Source organism: Chenopodium quinoa, unplaced genomic scaffold (assembly GCF_001683475.1).
Source record: "Chenopodium quinoa cultivar QQ74 unplaced genomic scaffold, ASM168347v1, whole genome shotgun sequence".
Lineage (NCBI taxonomy): Eukaryota > Viridiplantae > Streptophyta > Magnoliopsida > Caryophyllales > Amaranthaceae > Chenopodium > Chenopodium quinoa.
The window spans coordinates 2106735-2123452 of NW_018742393.1; the positions used below are offsets into that span (position 1 = coordinate 2106735).

Here is a 16718-nt window from a genome sequence, read left to right on the forward strand (position 1 = left end):
GAGAACAACTACATAAAACCCACTTTGTATGCAGTAATCCCTCACAACATCTCCCAAATGCTGTTTATCTGTAAATAATTGCCATGGTTTGATGACAATTTTGCCAAACTCCTCCTCATTGTACAACTCTCCATTTTTGTACAAGTTTGCAAAGTAATCTTCAGCTTCATTGTCATTATCCCACACAGGGCCTTCCCAAGGATCAAAGTTGTCATCAACTGGGCCTACATCATCAAAAGTGTCATTATCATCTTCATCTTCATTTTCCTGATCTACATTGTGATCTTCCTGATCATCTCCTTCTTTAGAATCAAATTCACCTCCATCCCCTTCATCCCCTTCATCACTCAGATCAGCTCCATCTCCACCTAAACTCACAATAAGTTGGTTTGATGGCTCAGTTGCTTCATCATAACTTGTTCTGATAATCAATCCCCTCCTTTTAGTTGTAGTCCTTGGAATTCTCTTACCAAATGTGGTAGATGTCTTGGAAGATTTAGAAGATGTCACTATCTCCCCAGAGGGCCCTGCAACTTGCTTTGTGATAACATTCATCTCAGTTATAGGTGGTGCAATCACATCCATCCTAGCTTCTGTATGAGTTTGGAACCTTTTTCTTGGACTTCTTCTGAGTACCTGCACTAGTTTGGCTTGTTCTATAGGTGGTAACCCTAGTTCTTTCCTCATCTCTTCTTCTCTCTTCTCATACCTTTCCCTAGCCAACCTCTCAGCCTCAGTCTCTACTGCATTCTCTAATTGCTTCCTATACCATGCCTTCAAGTCTCTTCTAGGTCCAAGATGCCATATCCTACCTCCTGTCAGCCTGACAGGTGCTTCTTCCCCCCTAACTCTACCCCTACATTTCCCCCTACCTCTCCCTCTAGGTCTCCCCCTCCCTCTTCCTCTCCCCCTACTCATGTATTCTTTTTCTTCTTCCATTTCCCTCATCAAATCAGCCCAGGTATCATCACTAGGTACTGCATTATATATTTCAACTATAGGGTTTTCAACAGGTTCACCATCACTTTCATCATCAGCTTCATTATCTCCCTCATTAACAGGTTCACCACTACTTTCATCATCAGCTTCATTATCTCCCTCATTAACAGGTTCAGGAATAGGATCTGGAACTGAGTCTGCAGGTTCTCTGACATTGGATGAAATGTTTCTCCTAGGGGTTAGTTTCGTAGGACTCTCAACATCTATCACAGGTTGACTTGAACTACCCTCTAGATTCCTTAGACTTCTCCTAGGGATTCCCTTTTCAGGATCACATTCTGTTGTACCCAACTGTCCCACACTTTGTTTCAAATCAGCAGCTATTCTACTTGCCCTCAAAGTCCTAGCAGCCTTCAGTAACTCATTTGGTGAATTAGCCTCACCCACCCATATATATATATAAGGTCTCTTCCATTTAGTTAGCAAACATTTTCATCAAGTCTTGATCAGTAATCAAGTCCACATGTTTCATTTTGTGAACATAAACAAAACTAGCATGTTTTGGCATTGGTTTTTTTACTCTCAATAGCTTTATCCCAATACTCTATCACTAGGTCAACTAGGTTGACTGTGTCAATATCCTCAACTACCACATCAACCTCAACACCCTTATACTGAAACCTCAACACCACTGCATCACTCATTCTAACACCATACCATATTCTAAGCACAAACACAGACAAGCAAGTCCATAACACAAAATCAGTAAACAAGACAACATACATTTTCAATTTAGGGCATAATACTTGAACAAAACCACATTAAACATGCAACAAAACGATCATGCCAAAACAGAGTACATAACATGCACAACTCAAATGTTATTTAAAAATTAGGGTTTTTTAATGCATATCTGAGCTTCTTTTTGGCAAGAAGATGCAGAAAGATTCGATCTTTCACCAGGTACCTCCGATCCTTAGCCCAAACTTCAATACCCTACTCGTAATTGTTGAAATCACAAAATTAGGGTATCACCGCCTTTTTTTATGGTATTATACACTGGCATTCAATGCTCTGCGTTTTTTTGTGTCTCGATGAACCCTTGATGGGAAAGCTATCACAGGGAAGAAGATGATGAATTATGATGAGGGAGAAAGAAGGAGAAAGAGAAATAAATGGAGGGAATGCAAAACGGAAGGTTGGGTGAAATAAAAGGGGGGCATTCTTGTCTTTTCGCTATTTTGCTTAACCATGGTTTAATTTTAAGTTAAAAAACCATCATTAATGTTATTATTAGGAGAAAACAGAAAAGTGGTGTCATTTTGTATAATCCAAAAAAAGAAGGGTTACCATTGGTGCGTAGCAATTATAGGGGGTTATCATTGAGATTATCCCTATAAAATCACTTAAGAAATATATATATATATATATATATATATATATATATATAATATATATATATATATATATATATATATAAAGTAGGCATTTTTGGAGAGCATTCGGAGCGCCACGTAAGAAAAGATATTATTTCGACCAATAAGAAGAAAGATTTGTATTTTATTTTTGAAATAAAAAATTATGTCGCCACCTAGATAAAAGTAACGAATTAGATTTGATATATCTAAAATTTTAATGCCACGTAGATTATAATCCACGAATTAAATTATTTTAATGAAAAAAATAAAGTAAAAATTTAGGAAAAGATAAATTTATTAATTCAATACTACGAGTATAAGAAATCCAAAAAAAATATACTAAAAAATATTTAAATGATAAACAATAAATTAAATAATTAAAAATCTTAGATGATTGTTAATTATAATTAAATTAAAATTTGTGATACCTACCATTATAAATTGACACATCATACGACACAAAAAAAATTTCGTATCAATAAAAAACTCCATCAAGCGAATTTTGTGTTAGTAATTTAGTGTTAATTTTTGGTCATCAATGGCCGGGTAATTTTTAGCTTAATTTTTAAAATCCTATGTTTAAATTAGTATTTCTAATTATTACTTACATTGTATTAATTTGGGATACTCAACGATTATATGTTTATGTTTTATTTACTAAATGTTTTTTTACATGCAGATCTAACACATCATACGACACAAATAAAATTTCGTATCAATACAAAACCCCATCAAGCAAATTTTGTGTTAGTTTTAGGTCATCAATGTGTGGGTAATTTTAAAAATCTTATATTTAAATTTATATCTGTAATTATTAGTTACTTTGTATTTAGATACTTAACGATTATTTGTTTATGTAATGACATACGATTAGATGTTGTATACTTAATATATGGATGACTTTAGTTATTTTTGGAGATGATGAAAAACTTCCAATGCATAGATTTGATTTTATACCGCAACAATTTTTCATTTATTGGTAAATATATTGATTTATTTTATATAGACGTAAAGATTTAATTTATATCAATTTCAATTTGGCTAACATTTCACGGTTCAATTTAGGTTGGTTGTAGACGAGGTTGGTGATTCTATCAAAATAAAAGATATTGTAAAATATTGAATAATGATTTAGGATTTAAACTATTAAAAATTTATCATTTCACATCAAAGATTTTATATAATGGAAAAAAATATCATATTTACCATTTATTTATATTTAATAAATTCATTATAAATTATAGTAAACAATAAAAAATATTAAACTTTTGTAATTTTGTCTGAAATTATTAAATACAATAAATCAAATAATTAAAAATATTAAAGGAAAAAATCGTGCACCGCACGAATTTCCATCTAGTTAATATAATATGGAGTAGAAGATCATAGTCTTGGAGGATTATTTGTGGTGGATCGCGCCGCCCAATACTCGTATTTATAGTCGATGTTTTGGTGGTATGGAGGAAGAGTCAGAAACTTCTTTATAAATTGCTACATTAATCTAGAAGTTTCTTGAACATTCACTATTTTTAGTACAACATGCAAGTATCTACTACAGTATCTAGAAACTAATCATGCATTGAGACGAATTGAAGTTGATTGATCTTATGGACTTTAAGCCACACTAACCCATTATTTATTTTATTAGAGAAACCATTGTATTTGTCCAGACAATACCCTAAATTATTACTTTAAGCACTTGTAATATGAGACGGAGTAGATTACATATAAGTTCATCTTTTAATTTTTTTTATTTCTTTATATTAATTATCTTTACAACCTTTGAGTACTTTAGCTTGTGCATCTTTTGTATTTCCTATGATTTTGTGAAATATTGTTTTTTATCCGTTATGTGGTACACATCTCTAAAAGTTGAATTATTTTAAGATAGTTTTCTACTTTTCTACTTATATAATTTTTTATGTTGAGAATATGTTAATGACTAGATTTGTATTACTTGAATTTATTTTTATTTGAAAAAAGTCAAACATAATGCTCCACAAAACCTAAGAATTTCAAATCAATCAAAATATCTTAGATTTCTATTTTTTATTTTTAAAAAATGAAAATCCAAAAAACAATAGCCAGAATTTTGCTTCCCCCACCTGAACAAAACCATCCACCTCCTCATCTCCAAACAAGGCTTTCTCAATCAAGTCAACACTCTCAAGCTCTTACTCAAACTCACTCCAAATTCTTCCCAATTTATCTCACTCATATTTTCAGCTCAATCACTATCATATTTTTGCATTTTATTTTCTTGAAATTAACCATATAATAGCATAATTTATAATTTTGTACTACTTGTAAATTATATTCTAAAATATATTTAATGGCTCTGTATTTATCCCCTTTTCACTTCACTTCTCTCTCTTCCAAATCTGATTATTCTTCACCCTCTAAATTTCCTGGCGCCGCCGTCTTTTTCCGGCGAGAATTTCCCGGAACTTTTGTTGCTCCGCCGTCTACTGATTCCGGCCGCCGTTGTATCTTGAAAGGTACCAAATTCTTTCTCAAATAAATATATTTAATTTAATTTAGATTTCTTAGATTATTTTGTCAAGTTTAGTGAGTTTGTGTTTATCAATGTGACAGTTATTAGTAGTTATATTATGAACATGAATTAGTTGAGGTTGTTAAAAAAACAAAAAATGGTAATTTTGCCCTTGTTTTTTTTATTTTTTTTATTTTTTTTTTAAAAGTACAAATGACGTGATTTTGAAATTGATTTCCCTTGAAATTCACGTGATAATTGAGAGTTGATACTGGATTATGTTGCAAAAAAAAAAAAAAAGGGTTTGGAATTTTAGGGTAAAACAAACCATTGATGGGTAATTGATTTGGGGTTTGCAAAAATTCTAATTGTGTTTGAGTTGATAAAGATTAACTTTAACTTTGATTATTAGTTGATAAACTATAAATTTTGGACCTTGGATTGATGATCGCCTATAAAAGTAATTTTTGTTGACATGGGTACTTCTATAGATGAATTGAAATTGCTTTAATTAGTATTTTCAGATCGAATCTAGTATAGTAGTCAATGCATAAAGTTTAACTTTGGCTGAAACCAATTTCAGCAATGGCTTTAGCAAAAGTGTTGATAGTTGATACTATTAAAAGGCTTTAGCAATGATTGATCAGCATTTGCTTTTCGGGCATTTTGATAGACTTTATAGTAAATATCTTTTTTAGTTATAAGTTATAACTATTGATTTGCAGTTTTGGTATGAAATGGGCTCAAGGGAAAAGAGGAAATGTCATTAGCTTATATGAAATGGGCTCAAGGGAAAGGGAAAAGGGAAAAGTAGTAAGTAGTAGAGAATTGGTAATAATTCTGCTAAACTATTGATTTTTTCTTTTTCTTTTTCTTTCCTGTGCTATGCTAGGCTTATCAAAGCATAGTAAGTTTTATAGTTATGGCCTTTATGGGTATACATATCACAATTTCCACTTCTGATTGTGAACCGTTGTGCAAATTTCTTGGTACTTTTATCCTCTCTTTCCTTTTCTCTACTAGATATATATCATCCTACAACTCTATTCTTGCGTTAGCATTGCCTCCAAACTTCATACCGCAACAGTTATCTTTATATATCATGTTGTTGCTTTCCCCTTCTATTCTGGTCTTCTGGGGTATAGTTCCTAATATTGACAAGTTTGATTATTTGATATATCGAAGATGTGGGGGTGGTGCTTAATCTTGTGTACATGATCTTTTTTCTCCTCTTATTTGATATGTTGTTGATTATGATATTGATCCTTCCAATGTTTATTATTTCATCTTTTGTAGCTAGGGCACAACCAGGAAATAATGGTTCATTTGAAGCAAGTGAGTCCTCCCTTGTGGTTTGCTTCGGGGAAATGCTTATTGATTTTGTGCCCTCAACAAGTGGGCTTTCCTTGGCCGAAGCACCTGCATTTAAGAAGGCTCCCGGTGGTGCCCCTGCCAATGTTGCTGTTGGAATTGCTCGTCTAGGCGGTGCATCTGCATTCATAGGCAAGGTAACAATCCCTCCTTGTTACTGTGCTGCACGTTCCATTGTTTCATGTAATCACTGCTTTTCAGTTAATTTCACAGCTTTTCCTTTATAAACTTTCAATATCCTGTACTTTGAATTTTATCATTTGAAGCAGAGCTAAATTTACCTCAGTATCCTGCACAAGACTGTCCTGTTTCTAACGAGTAAAACCATCTGTTTCTAATGACTAGAGGAGAATGAATATCAAATTCTCAATATTTGTAACATAATGTAATAGACTAACTTACCGCAATTATAATTTAAGACAATTTGCAAGAACCAAAGCTTAAACTTGAGTATTTGATTCACTGATGATTGAATTACAAGGGATAGGCATAACTTGAGGTTATGAATCTCACAGTAGCTTGAGGCCACAAGTCTCTCATGTGTTTTCACTAAATTCTCGATAGTCTCTACTGTCCCCTAACTACAATACATATACTCAAGACTTAACTAGAACATGTGACATTAATTAACTAAAATAGAAACCCACAAAGGTTATGATTAAAGGAGGCTGCCTTCTTTCCTCAACTTCCCCTTAATTGGCCTTGTCCTGTTGTTCATTGTTCCTTCTCACAATTGACCCTTTCTGCTGCCCCTGTTTTGCGCGCCTGGAGTACACCAAAAGTGGTGGTTGAATTGGTCCGATAGCTTTGTTGACCTTATTGACCCGTTCCATAACATCACTCCCCCCTGTGAGCTTCACCTTGTCCTCAAGGTGGAAGGAGGGAAAGCGCTCATTGACTGCATCGAACTCTTCCCAAGTAGCATCATGCGCTGGCAAACCCTTCCAAGTGAGCAGCACTTCAAGCACGAAAACAGGTCCTTTCTTAATGGTGCGCACCTCAAGCAATTCTGCTGGTTCCACCAACAATTCCAAGTCGGGGGAGAGTTGGGGTGGAATCGTGGGCGGGCAGGTAGAGTCCCCTAATGCTCGCTTGAGTTGTGAGATGTGAAACACGGGATGGATCTTGCAATGTGGTGGTAGTTGTAGTTTATAAGCTACTCTGCCAATGCGCTCCAAAATTTCAAAAGGCCCATAGAATCTGGCAGCCAACTTCTCAAATGGTCTCTTCGCAAGTGATTTCTGACGATAAGGTTGCAATTTAAGGAACACTCTTTCCCCAATCGAAAATTCCTCATCCTTCCTTTGTTTGTCCGCGTAACCCTTCATTACTTGCTGGGCTCGGTTCAAATTCAATCGCAGCTCGTCCAATATCGCATCCCTCTCCATTAACATTTCTTCAAGACTGCTAACCATGGTTTGACCAGCCCTCAAACGCCACAGCTTGGGTGGATCTCTCCCGTAAACCACTCGAAAAGGTGTCATCTTAGTAGAGGTGTGGGGTGAGGTGTTATAAGAATACTCCGCCCACGGGAGCCATCGAGCCCAACTCTTTGGTTTTTCCGCAATGAAACATCGCAAATACATCTCCAGGCTCTTGTTCACGATCTCCGTTTGACCATCGGTTTGAGGATGGTAGGACGTGCTTCTTCGGAGATGCGTTCCTTGCAATCAAAACAACTCCTTCCAGAATATACTCATGAAGACTCGATCTCGATCCGACACAATGGATGCCGGAAATCCATGAAGTCGGACAACTTCTTTGACAAAGAAATCTGCTACTTTGAGGGCGTTAAAGGGGTGTTTGAGACCAATGAAATGGGCATACTTCGACAAGCGATCCACCACTACTAACACCGCGTCGCTTCCTCGGGATAAGGGAAGACCCTCCACGAAGTCCATTGAAATTTCCTCCCAAACGGCCTCGGGAATAGGGAGCGGTTGGAGCAATCCCAACGGCCGCTTAGTGATAGTCTTGCTTCGTTGACAAACATCGCATTCCCGAACAAATTTAGCCACATCTTTCCTCATCCCGGCCCAAAACCAATCGGCGGTGAGCCGGAGATAGGTCTTGAGCTCACCGTCATGGCCACCAATGGGGGTACTGTGATACTCCTGCAAAAGTAAAGCAATATATTTTGAATGGTTAGGCAATACAATACGATCTTTATAAAAGAGTCTATCCCCTTCAATGTGAAACCCTTTAGGCCCTTCTTTCCCTTGTTTCAAGCCCAACATAATCTGGCCCAATCCTTTATCATTCTCCAGCTCCTTCTCAAGATCAGTCCAGTCCACATAACAAGAGTGAACTAAAGACCCAAACTCAACCACTTCATCTTCTTTCTTCGTCCCCTTCACTGGTTTGATAACCAGAGCTTCATCCTTGCGTGACAACGCATCAGCCACCCTGTTGGCGGTGCCCGGTTTATACTGAATGGTGAAATCGAACCCCACGAGTTTCCGAAGCCACCTCTGGTATTCACTACTCACTTCTCGCTGCTCAGTTAAGTACTTGAGGCTCTGCTGATCCGTGCGCACAACGAATGATCGACCCAATAGATAATGGCGCCACTTCGCCACCGCCAATGAGATAGCCATTAACTCCTTCTCATAAATCGATTTGGCCCGAGCTCGCACCCCCAAGAGTTTACTAAAGAAAGCAATTGGGCGATCTCGCTGCATCATTACTGCCCCCAATCCGTATCCGGAGGCGTCGGTTTCCACCACGAAACCTTCGCGGAAATCAGGAACAGCCAGGACCGGGGCTGTGGTCATGGCGGTGAACGCTGCCGTGGCTTCTCCCGTCCATCCGTAATTTTCTTTCTTCAATTGAGCCGTGAGGGGGCCGGCAATCTGAGCATAGTGTTTGACAAACTTGCGATAATAACCCGTTAATCCCAAAAATCCCCTAAGCTCACGGAGATTCCTCGGGGTTTTCCACTCTACAATGGATCGAATTTTATCTCCATCCATGGAAACTCCCTGCTTCGATATGACATGACCAAGATATGCAATTTCACCCTTCCCAAATTCGCATTTCTTATAATTTGCATATAATTGATTTTCTTCCAACTTTTGAAGGACCAACTGTAAATGATGGACGTGCTCTTCCACTGCCTTACTATATATTAAAATATCATCGAAAAAGACCAAAACAAACTTCCTTAAATATGGCCGAAAAACGTCGTTCATAAGTGATTGAAACGTCGCCGGCGCATTTGTGAGGCCGAAAGGCATCACGAGGAACTCATAATGCCCCTCGTGTGTCCGAAAAGCCGTCTTGTGAGTATCGCTCGGTCGAACCCGGATTTGATGATAACCGGATTTCAAATCGAGCTTGGAGAAAACCGTTGCTCCATGTAACTCGTCTAATAGCTCATCAATAACCGGGATTGGATATTTATCGGGAACGGTTTCCTTGTTGAGGGCCCGGTAATCTACACAAAACCTCCACGAGCCATCTTTTTTTTTCACGAGTAAAACCGGACTTGAGAAGGGGCTAGAAGACGGTTTGATAATCCCGGATTCGAGCATTTCCCGGATAAGCCTTTCAACTTCATCCTTTTGAATTTGTGGGAATCTATATGATCTCACACTAATTGGGTCGACCCCATCTTTAAGAACAATGGAATGCTCATGGCCCCTTTCTGGTGGCAGCCCATTAGGCATATTGAAGACCCCTTTAAATTGGCCCAAGACATTCATCAAGTAAGAAGGTGGGCTAACTTCAGTTGGGCCCATTTCTTGTGTTTCAGCTTGGTTGAATTCGACCCAAAGGCCTAACTTCTCTTTTTTAAGCACCCTCACCATGGCCTTTAACGAAACTTGGGTCTTTTCGAGAGTAGGGTCTCCGGTAAGGGTCACCGGCACACCTCCGATGTTGAACTTCATGATGTGAGTACGCCAATTAGTCACCACCGGACCTAACTTCTCGAGCCATTGAACTCCTAAAATTACCTCGGCACTCCCTAAAGTGAGAGGAAAAAAATCCTCAATAACGGTGATACCTCCCCTCAATTCCACCTTGACTCCCTTACACACTCCTCTACCACGAATTGTATCCCCGTTTCCTAAGGATACCGCAAATTCCCCACCTTGTGAGATGGGTATGGCCGCTTGCTCTACTACCGAAATAGCTAAAAAATTATGAGTAGCCCCGGGATCAATCATCACCACTACTTCTTGCCCTTTTACTACTCCCCTCAACTTCATCGTTTTTGGGTTGTGTATCCCGATCACCGAGCACAACGACATGCCTCCAACTTCTTCCGACAGGGTGTCACTTCCCAACTCCGGCCCTTCGTCCTCCAACTCGACTTCACCCTCCGCGACTAACAACACACTAAGCTCCTTTCTCTTACAACGATGCCCTACACCCCACCTTTCATCACACTTAAAGCACAACCCTTTTGCCCTCCTTTCTGCTAACTCACTCTCGGTCAACCTCCTCGTAACCCCGGAAACACTTTGACTTGGGCCCGACGTGGCCCGACCCAAATTCACGGACCCTTGGGACTCAGGAGCCTTGGCCAGGGTTTGGGCGGCCCACTGCTGCTGCTGGGCAGCCCGTAGGAAGCTATGAGGCCTCCTTTACTGAAGGTTGGGTTGCCTTGCATTGGGCCAGAGAGTTTGAGGGCCCAGCCGTTGACCCACCTCTCCAATTACTTAATGGCTTCTTTCCCAGCTGAACCCAATTCTTCTCTTCTATTCTTCCTGCCATTTCCATGGCTCTTTCAAGGTTAGGCGGGTTGAGGAGTCTCAGCTCCGATTTCACTTCCCTGTTCAACCCGTGGATGAATTGCCCTAACATGATACTCTCCGGCACGTCCTCTAGCGGCGCCGCCATCTCAATGAATTTCCGACGGTATTCTGCCACCGACCCCGACCCTTCTTGCGTCACCGCCAGCCACTGTTCGTGGAGCGTTCCCGAGTGGGAAGGTCGGAATTCGCTCAAGGCCCTCTGCTTGAGGTCCGGCCACCCATAAAAAGGCCGCCGCTTTTGCTCCCACTGGAACCATTTCAGAGCGGCTCCATCCATCGCCACTACCGCTACCTCCATCTTTTCCTTCTCCGTCAATTTGTAAAAATCAAAGTACATTTCGGCCTTCGCCGTCCAATTATCGGGGTCTGACCCGTCGAAGAGTGGCATCTCCAACTTCCGGTGCTTCCAGTGACCGCCTCCGCCACCGCCGCCGCCCTCTCTGGCTCCTCTCCAGCGCCAATCCCCTTGTTCAAAGTGCGGCCAGTCTTGCTCTTCGTACGGCTTCTCTCTACCTGGCGTGAGGTTATTCCCCCCACCCAATCGCGGGCTGTTCTCTTCCACCACCGAATAGGTTGCTGCATTCCTTGTGCTTGAGGTTGCCTCGTTTTCTCCAGTTCCTCCTGTAATTTGGTGATCTTCTGGCGATCGATTGCGGCTTGTGTATCGACCGTGGATCGGAAGCGAATCAAACGTTCCTCCACCTTATCAACGGCGGCTGTTACGTTCTCCTCGGTTTTCTTCCTTTCCTCCGCGATTTTTTGTCTCTCCTCCTCCATGGCAGCCCTTACGGCTGCTGTTACTGCTCGCGACAGGTTGTCGTCCGGGGTTTGTAGTTTCTCCACGATGGTAGCCATCTGGGCTTTCAGGTCTGCCAGCGTTCCCTCCAGGGCGTCCACCCTCTGCGAGGTGCTGTTTTCCATCTCTCTCTTTTTTTTTTTTTTTTTTTTTTTGGCTTAAAAGGGGGGTGGTGGATTCCGGTGACCACGGCCGCAGGACCACCGCTCTGATACCAAGTTTGTAATAGACTAACTTACCGCAATTATAATTTAAGACAATTTGCAAGAACCAAAGCTTAAACTTGAGTATTTGATTCACTGATGATTGAATTACAAGGGATAGGCATAACTTGAGGTTATGAATCTCACAGTAGCTTGAGGCCACAAGTCTCTCATGTGTTTTCACTAAATTCTCGATAGTCTCTACTGTCCCCTAACTACAATACATATACTCAAGACTTAACTAGAACATGTGACATTAATTAACTAAAATAGAAACCCACAAAGGTTATGATTAAAGGAGGCTGCCTGTGATGTTATGGAACGGGTCAATAAGGTCAACAAAGCTATCGGACCAATTCAACCACCACTTTTGGTGTACTCCAGGCGCGCAAAACAGGGGCAGCAGCAAGGGTCAATTGTGAGAAGGAACAATGAACAACAGGACAAGGCCAATTAAGGGGAAGTTGAGGAAAGAAGGCAGCCTCCTTTAATCATAACCTTTGTGGGTTTCTATTTTAGTTAATTAATGTCACATGTTCTAGTTAAGTCTTGAGTATATGTATTGTAGTTAGGGGACAGTAGAGACTATCGAGAATTTAGTGAAAACACATGAGAGACTTGTGGCCTCAAGCTACTGTGAGATTCATAACCTCAAGTTATGCCTATCCCTTGTAATTCAATCATCAGTGAATCAAATACTCAAGTTTAAGCTTTGGTTCTTGCAAATTGTCTTAAATTATAATTGCGGTAAGTTAGTCTATTACACATAATTCATATTGGTATATGTATTTAATCCTGTTACATGAGTCTTGTTTATGGGTGAAAACCTGAATCATACATTTTGCTCCAGAATTTAAATGCTTTGCTAAACTACTTTTAGTTTTACCATGAATGATGAGGCTTGTGACAGTTCATGATTCTAGTATCTCAAGCACAACAGACTTCATTGCAGCAGTTAGATATAACTGTGTGACTGAGTGTATGGATAATTTGATTGTTACGTCCTATACAGAATTATCTATTGCAATTTGTACAGCAAAAACTTTCTTGGATATCTTTAGTGTCTTAAGACTTGCATGATGTTATTATTAGTCCTAGAATGGACTTTGTGGCTGAATTTAATAGAAAATTGTGGTAATTCAAGGAGCTCACTCACAAATCTAGACACAACTATTAGACTATAGCTATTGCACAACACTCAGTTTAGTCATTATGTGATGCTCCATGTTTCCCCCACTTCGCCTATGTGAGGACTAAAAGCCTAAAACACTTTGTTGTTTTGGGGCAAGTCACACCTCAAGACTCATGAAGCTACAAATTGCAGAAATATAGTTGAACTTGAACATAAGGCTTTCTCCTTCAATGCATTTTTATTTTTGGGGGGGTCAAGAATTAGTTGCTCTTAGTATCTTTGGTGATAATTTGCTGTCATATTGCTGTTTATTTGCACAGTTGCCTTAGATAAGCTCTTCTGCTGTGTTTCTGCATTATCTGTACATGCAGGTTGGTGAAGACGAGTTTGGGTACATGCTTGCTGATATTCTAAAGGAGAATAATGTGAACAATGAAGGAATGCGATTCGATCCCGGAGCACGAACTGCGCTAGCATTCGTGACATTGAGGAAAGACGGGGAGCGTGAATTTATGTTCTATCGTAATCCTAGTGCTGACATGCTGCTTCAGGAATCCGAGCTTGATTTTGAGCTTATTAGAAAGGTATTTAAAAAAAAAAAAACCCCTTTCTGATTAAATGTAGAGACCTTGCTATATATAGTGCATACAAGTACATCAAATTTTTTTGTTGAAAAGTTAGGACTTGTGAGCTTGAAGTGCATGGATTGCAGTACAGTACTGATGAGAATCACTGTGACCGATGCTATGAAACTAAAGCACAACATTGCATGCATGTTTAACTAAGGCTGAATCATTAAGTAATTTGTTTCCATGTTATTTTCTTGAGGACTATGATCAGAATCCAAAATTCTTCGGTGGAAACCGGAAATGATGGATTATTCTAACAAAGTAAGAAAACTGAATGTTGCATTTAGCTTTTCTGCTTTAAGATTAAGGATTTTATGTGATTTCAAGAAAACAAGCTATCTACTGACTAATACTACATTTACTTAACAATCAACAGGCAAAGATATTTCATTATGGGTCAATAAGCTTAATTACTGAACCATGCAAAACAGCTCACATTGCTGCTGCTAATGCCGCTAGAGATGCTGGCGTGCTGCTCTCATATGATCCCAACTTAAGGCTTCCATTATGGCCATCTGCAGAGAGTGCGCGCGAAGGGATCCTTAGCATTTGGGATACTGCAGATATTATCAAGGTTGGAGACCAACTGTGACCTCATGCTTAAATACTGTTTTATTTATAAAATTTAAAGGTAAAAGATGGCTCTGACAGTTCATTTGGGTATAGATAAGCGAGGAAGAGATTTCCTTTTTAACTCAAGGAGAAGATCCTTATGATGATAATGTTGTGCGTAAACTATACCATCAGAACCTCAAGCTACTGCTTGTGACCGAGGGAGCAGAAGGCTGTAGGTATTATACCAAGGTAAGACTTTCTAAAAGCAGAGAAAGAAAAGCAAAATAAACAAGAAAAACTATTGGTAAAACAGTGTATTTGTATGTGATATGTTTGCAGGAGTTTAGCGGTAGAATTGAGGGTTTGAAGGTAGAGGCTGTAGACACCACAGGTGCGGGTGATGCCTTTGTTGCTGGAATGCTATCCCAACTAGCTTCTGACACGAACTTGATTCAGGTAAGGTTCCGATACCATATATCTATTACTGAGAATTGTTAAAATGAATCCGGCCGCATGGTGGTGTAGACTGTAGAGCCTTGTGTGTGGGGTGAGGGTCAGGAAAAAAAAAAACAGTGGAATCAAGTCTAAGCAAAGTGCATTGAAGTGTAAAAGATGCCTGCCATGAGACAATATTATTATGTCACGCATATTTTGTGGTACTTTTGCAGGAAGAGGATCGCTTAAGAGACGCTCTACGATTTGCCAATGCCTGTGGTGCATTGACTGTTACAGAGCGAGGTGCGATTCCTGCTCTGCCAACTAGAGAAGCAGTGCTTAATGCAATGCTGAAGTCTGTGGCTTAAGATTATGGTTGAATCCATGTAACTTTTGTACCACTATTCCCTCATTTTTAGGCCATAATGATGCTTAATAATATTATTTGCAAGGTCAACTTTGGTTTAAATAATGGCCCTTGCATTATTGCATGTCGTGTATATTAGCGTGCCAAATATTAGTGTGGCTGCAATCTTAGGATTTGCCGGCAGTTTTCTTACATATTGTAATCTTGACTATTCTTCCAAACAATTGAGAGATGATTTGCAAACATTTTCCTTACCCTTGATGAGTTGTGAATGAAATGCTTCAATTTTATGTAGTTACACCGAAATTTTGCTAGATTTTTTTGTTTTTGTTTTTAAAAAAATTGTTCTCTTACATAAACTCTGTTTACGAAGTTTTTGTTAGAGATTCCCTGATAAACTGCTTCATACTTACGTTCATCAAATAAATGCTTAACGACCCTACTAATACCCATGAAAGAAAGAGAGAGCCATCATCCAGAATTACAGATGCATAATGGACTATAGACCCTGATTTGCTGTCATTTATGTCTGAACTTAAGGCTTATGGACTAATGTTCATTAAGGTAAGACGCAACCTAAGAGAAGTACAAACAAACCTGTTGATATGATGTTATCGTAATTTTTGTACTACGTATAAAAAATCTTCCTTATCCAAGATTACCAAAATTCTGTGGTAAATAAATCCATAACTACAAATAGGACTCTAGTTTTTGAGTCTTTAACTATTTTTAGCAACAATAATCAATATTAGATTCTAATTACAACCACATCGTCAACTCTAAGCTTAAGGCGATCCGATTAGTAAGCTAATTAATACTCTAAAACCAATGGAAGACCTCAATACTCTGAAATTAATAAACATCTATATATATTTAAAACAAATGTATATCTTCCAAGAACTTAGAAATTTTTAATCCAATAACTAAACTGGCCAAGAGGTTATTTTGTTTGCCATTAACATTGAAAATAAACATGGCTGCTGAGGATACACCTCAAGACATTTCTGATAGGGAGAGAATCTTCAAGCGTTTCGACACCAATGGTGATGGCAAAATATCATCCTCTGAGCTTGGTGACGCCCTCAAAACCCTCGGCTCAGTCACCGCTGATGAAGTTAGAAGGATGATGGCTGAAATCGATACTGATGGTGATGGTTTCATTTCGTTTGATGAGTTCACTGACTTTGCTCGGGCTAACCGTGGATTGGTTAAAGATGTTTCCAAGATCTTCTAGTTATTTAGCTATAAACATTACACTAATGAACATGGAATGGTGTCTTTGGCTCTTGTATTTTTTGTAGAAAATATGCTTTTTCTTTGGTAGAAATACAAGGACAAGGCACTAAAATCACATGAATATCTGTAGGTACATGCATGAATGTTTTAACATAGTTGTCGTATCATTTCTGTAATATTTTGATGAATTGTAAGGTTTCAATCTTTCGCATTATTTGATATGCAAGCAAGGAATTGAATCTACATGTGATCATGTGATTTCATGTCTAGTTGTAGGAATTTTTTTATCCTATGTTTCCGGAAGGTGTATGCTATATTGTAATAATTCTGAGTGACAAGCGCGATTTTCTGACTTAGAATCCATACTAAAACAGACCTATTCC

At 38.9% G+C, this 16718-nt stretch overlaps 2 protein-coding genes across 2 annotated transcripts; both read left to right on the forward strand.

Moving 5' to 3' along the window:
* Positions 1 to 4437: 4437 nt before the first annotated feature.
* Positions 4438 to 15397, forward strand: LOC110703632 (probable fructokinase-6, chloroplastic). Its single transcript, XM_021881423.1, has 7 exons — positions 4438 to 4855; positions 6148 to 6359; positions 13485 to 13697; positions 14119 to 14316; positions 14409 to 14546; positions 14637 to 14753; positions 14966 to 15397. The coding sequence occupies exons 1-7, from the start codon at positions 4690 to 4692 to the stop codon at positions 15098 to 15100; spliced, it is 1179 nt and encodes a 392-aa protein (XP_021737115.1). The 5' UTR covers positions 4438 to 4689; the 3' UTR covers positions 15101 to 15397.
* A 603-nt stretch (positions 15398 to 16000) lies between these two features.
* Positions 16001 to 16561, forward strand: LOC110703640 (polcalcin Che a 3). Its single transcript, XM_021881431.1, has one exon. The coding sequence runs from the start codon at positions 16073 to 16075 to the stop codon at positions 16331 to 16333; it is 261 nt and encodes an 86-aa protein (XP_021737123.1). The 5' UTR covers positions 16001 to 16072; the 3' UTR covers positions 16334 to 16561.
* The last annotated feature ends 157 nt before the right edge of the window (positions 16562 to 16718 follow it).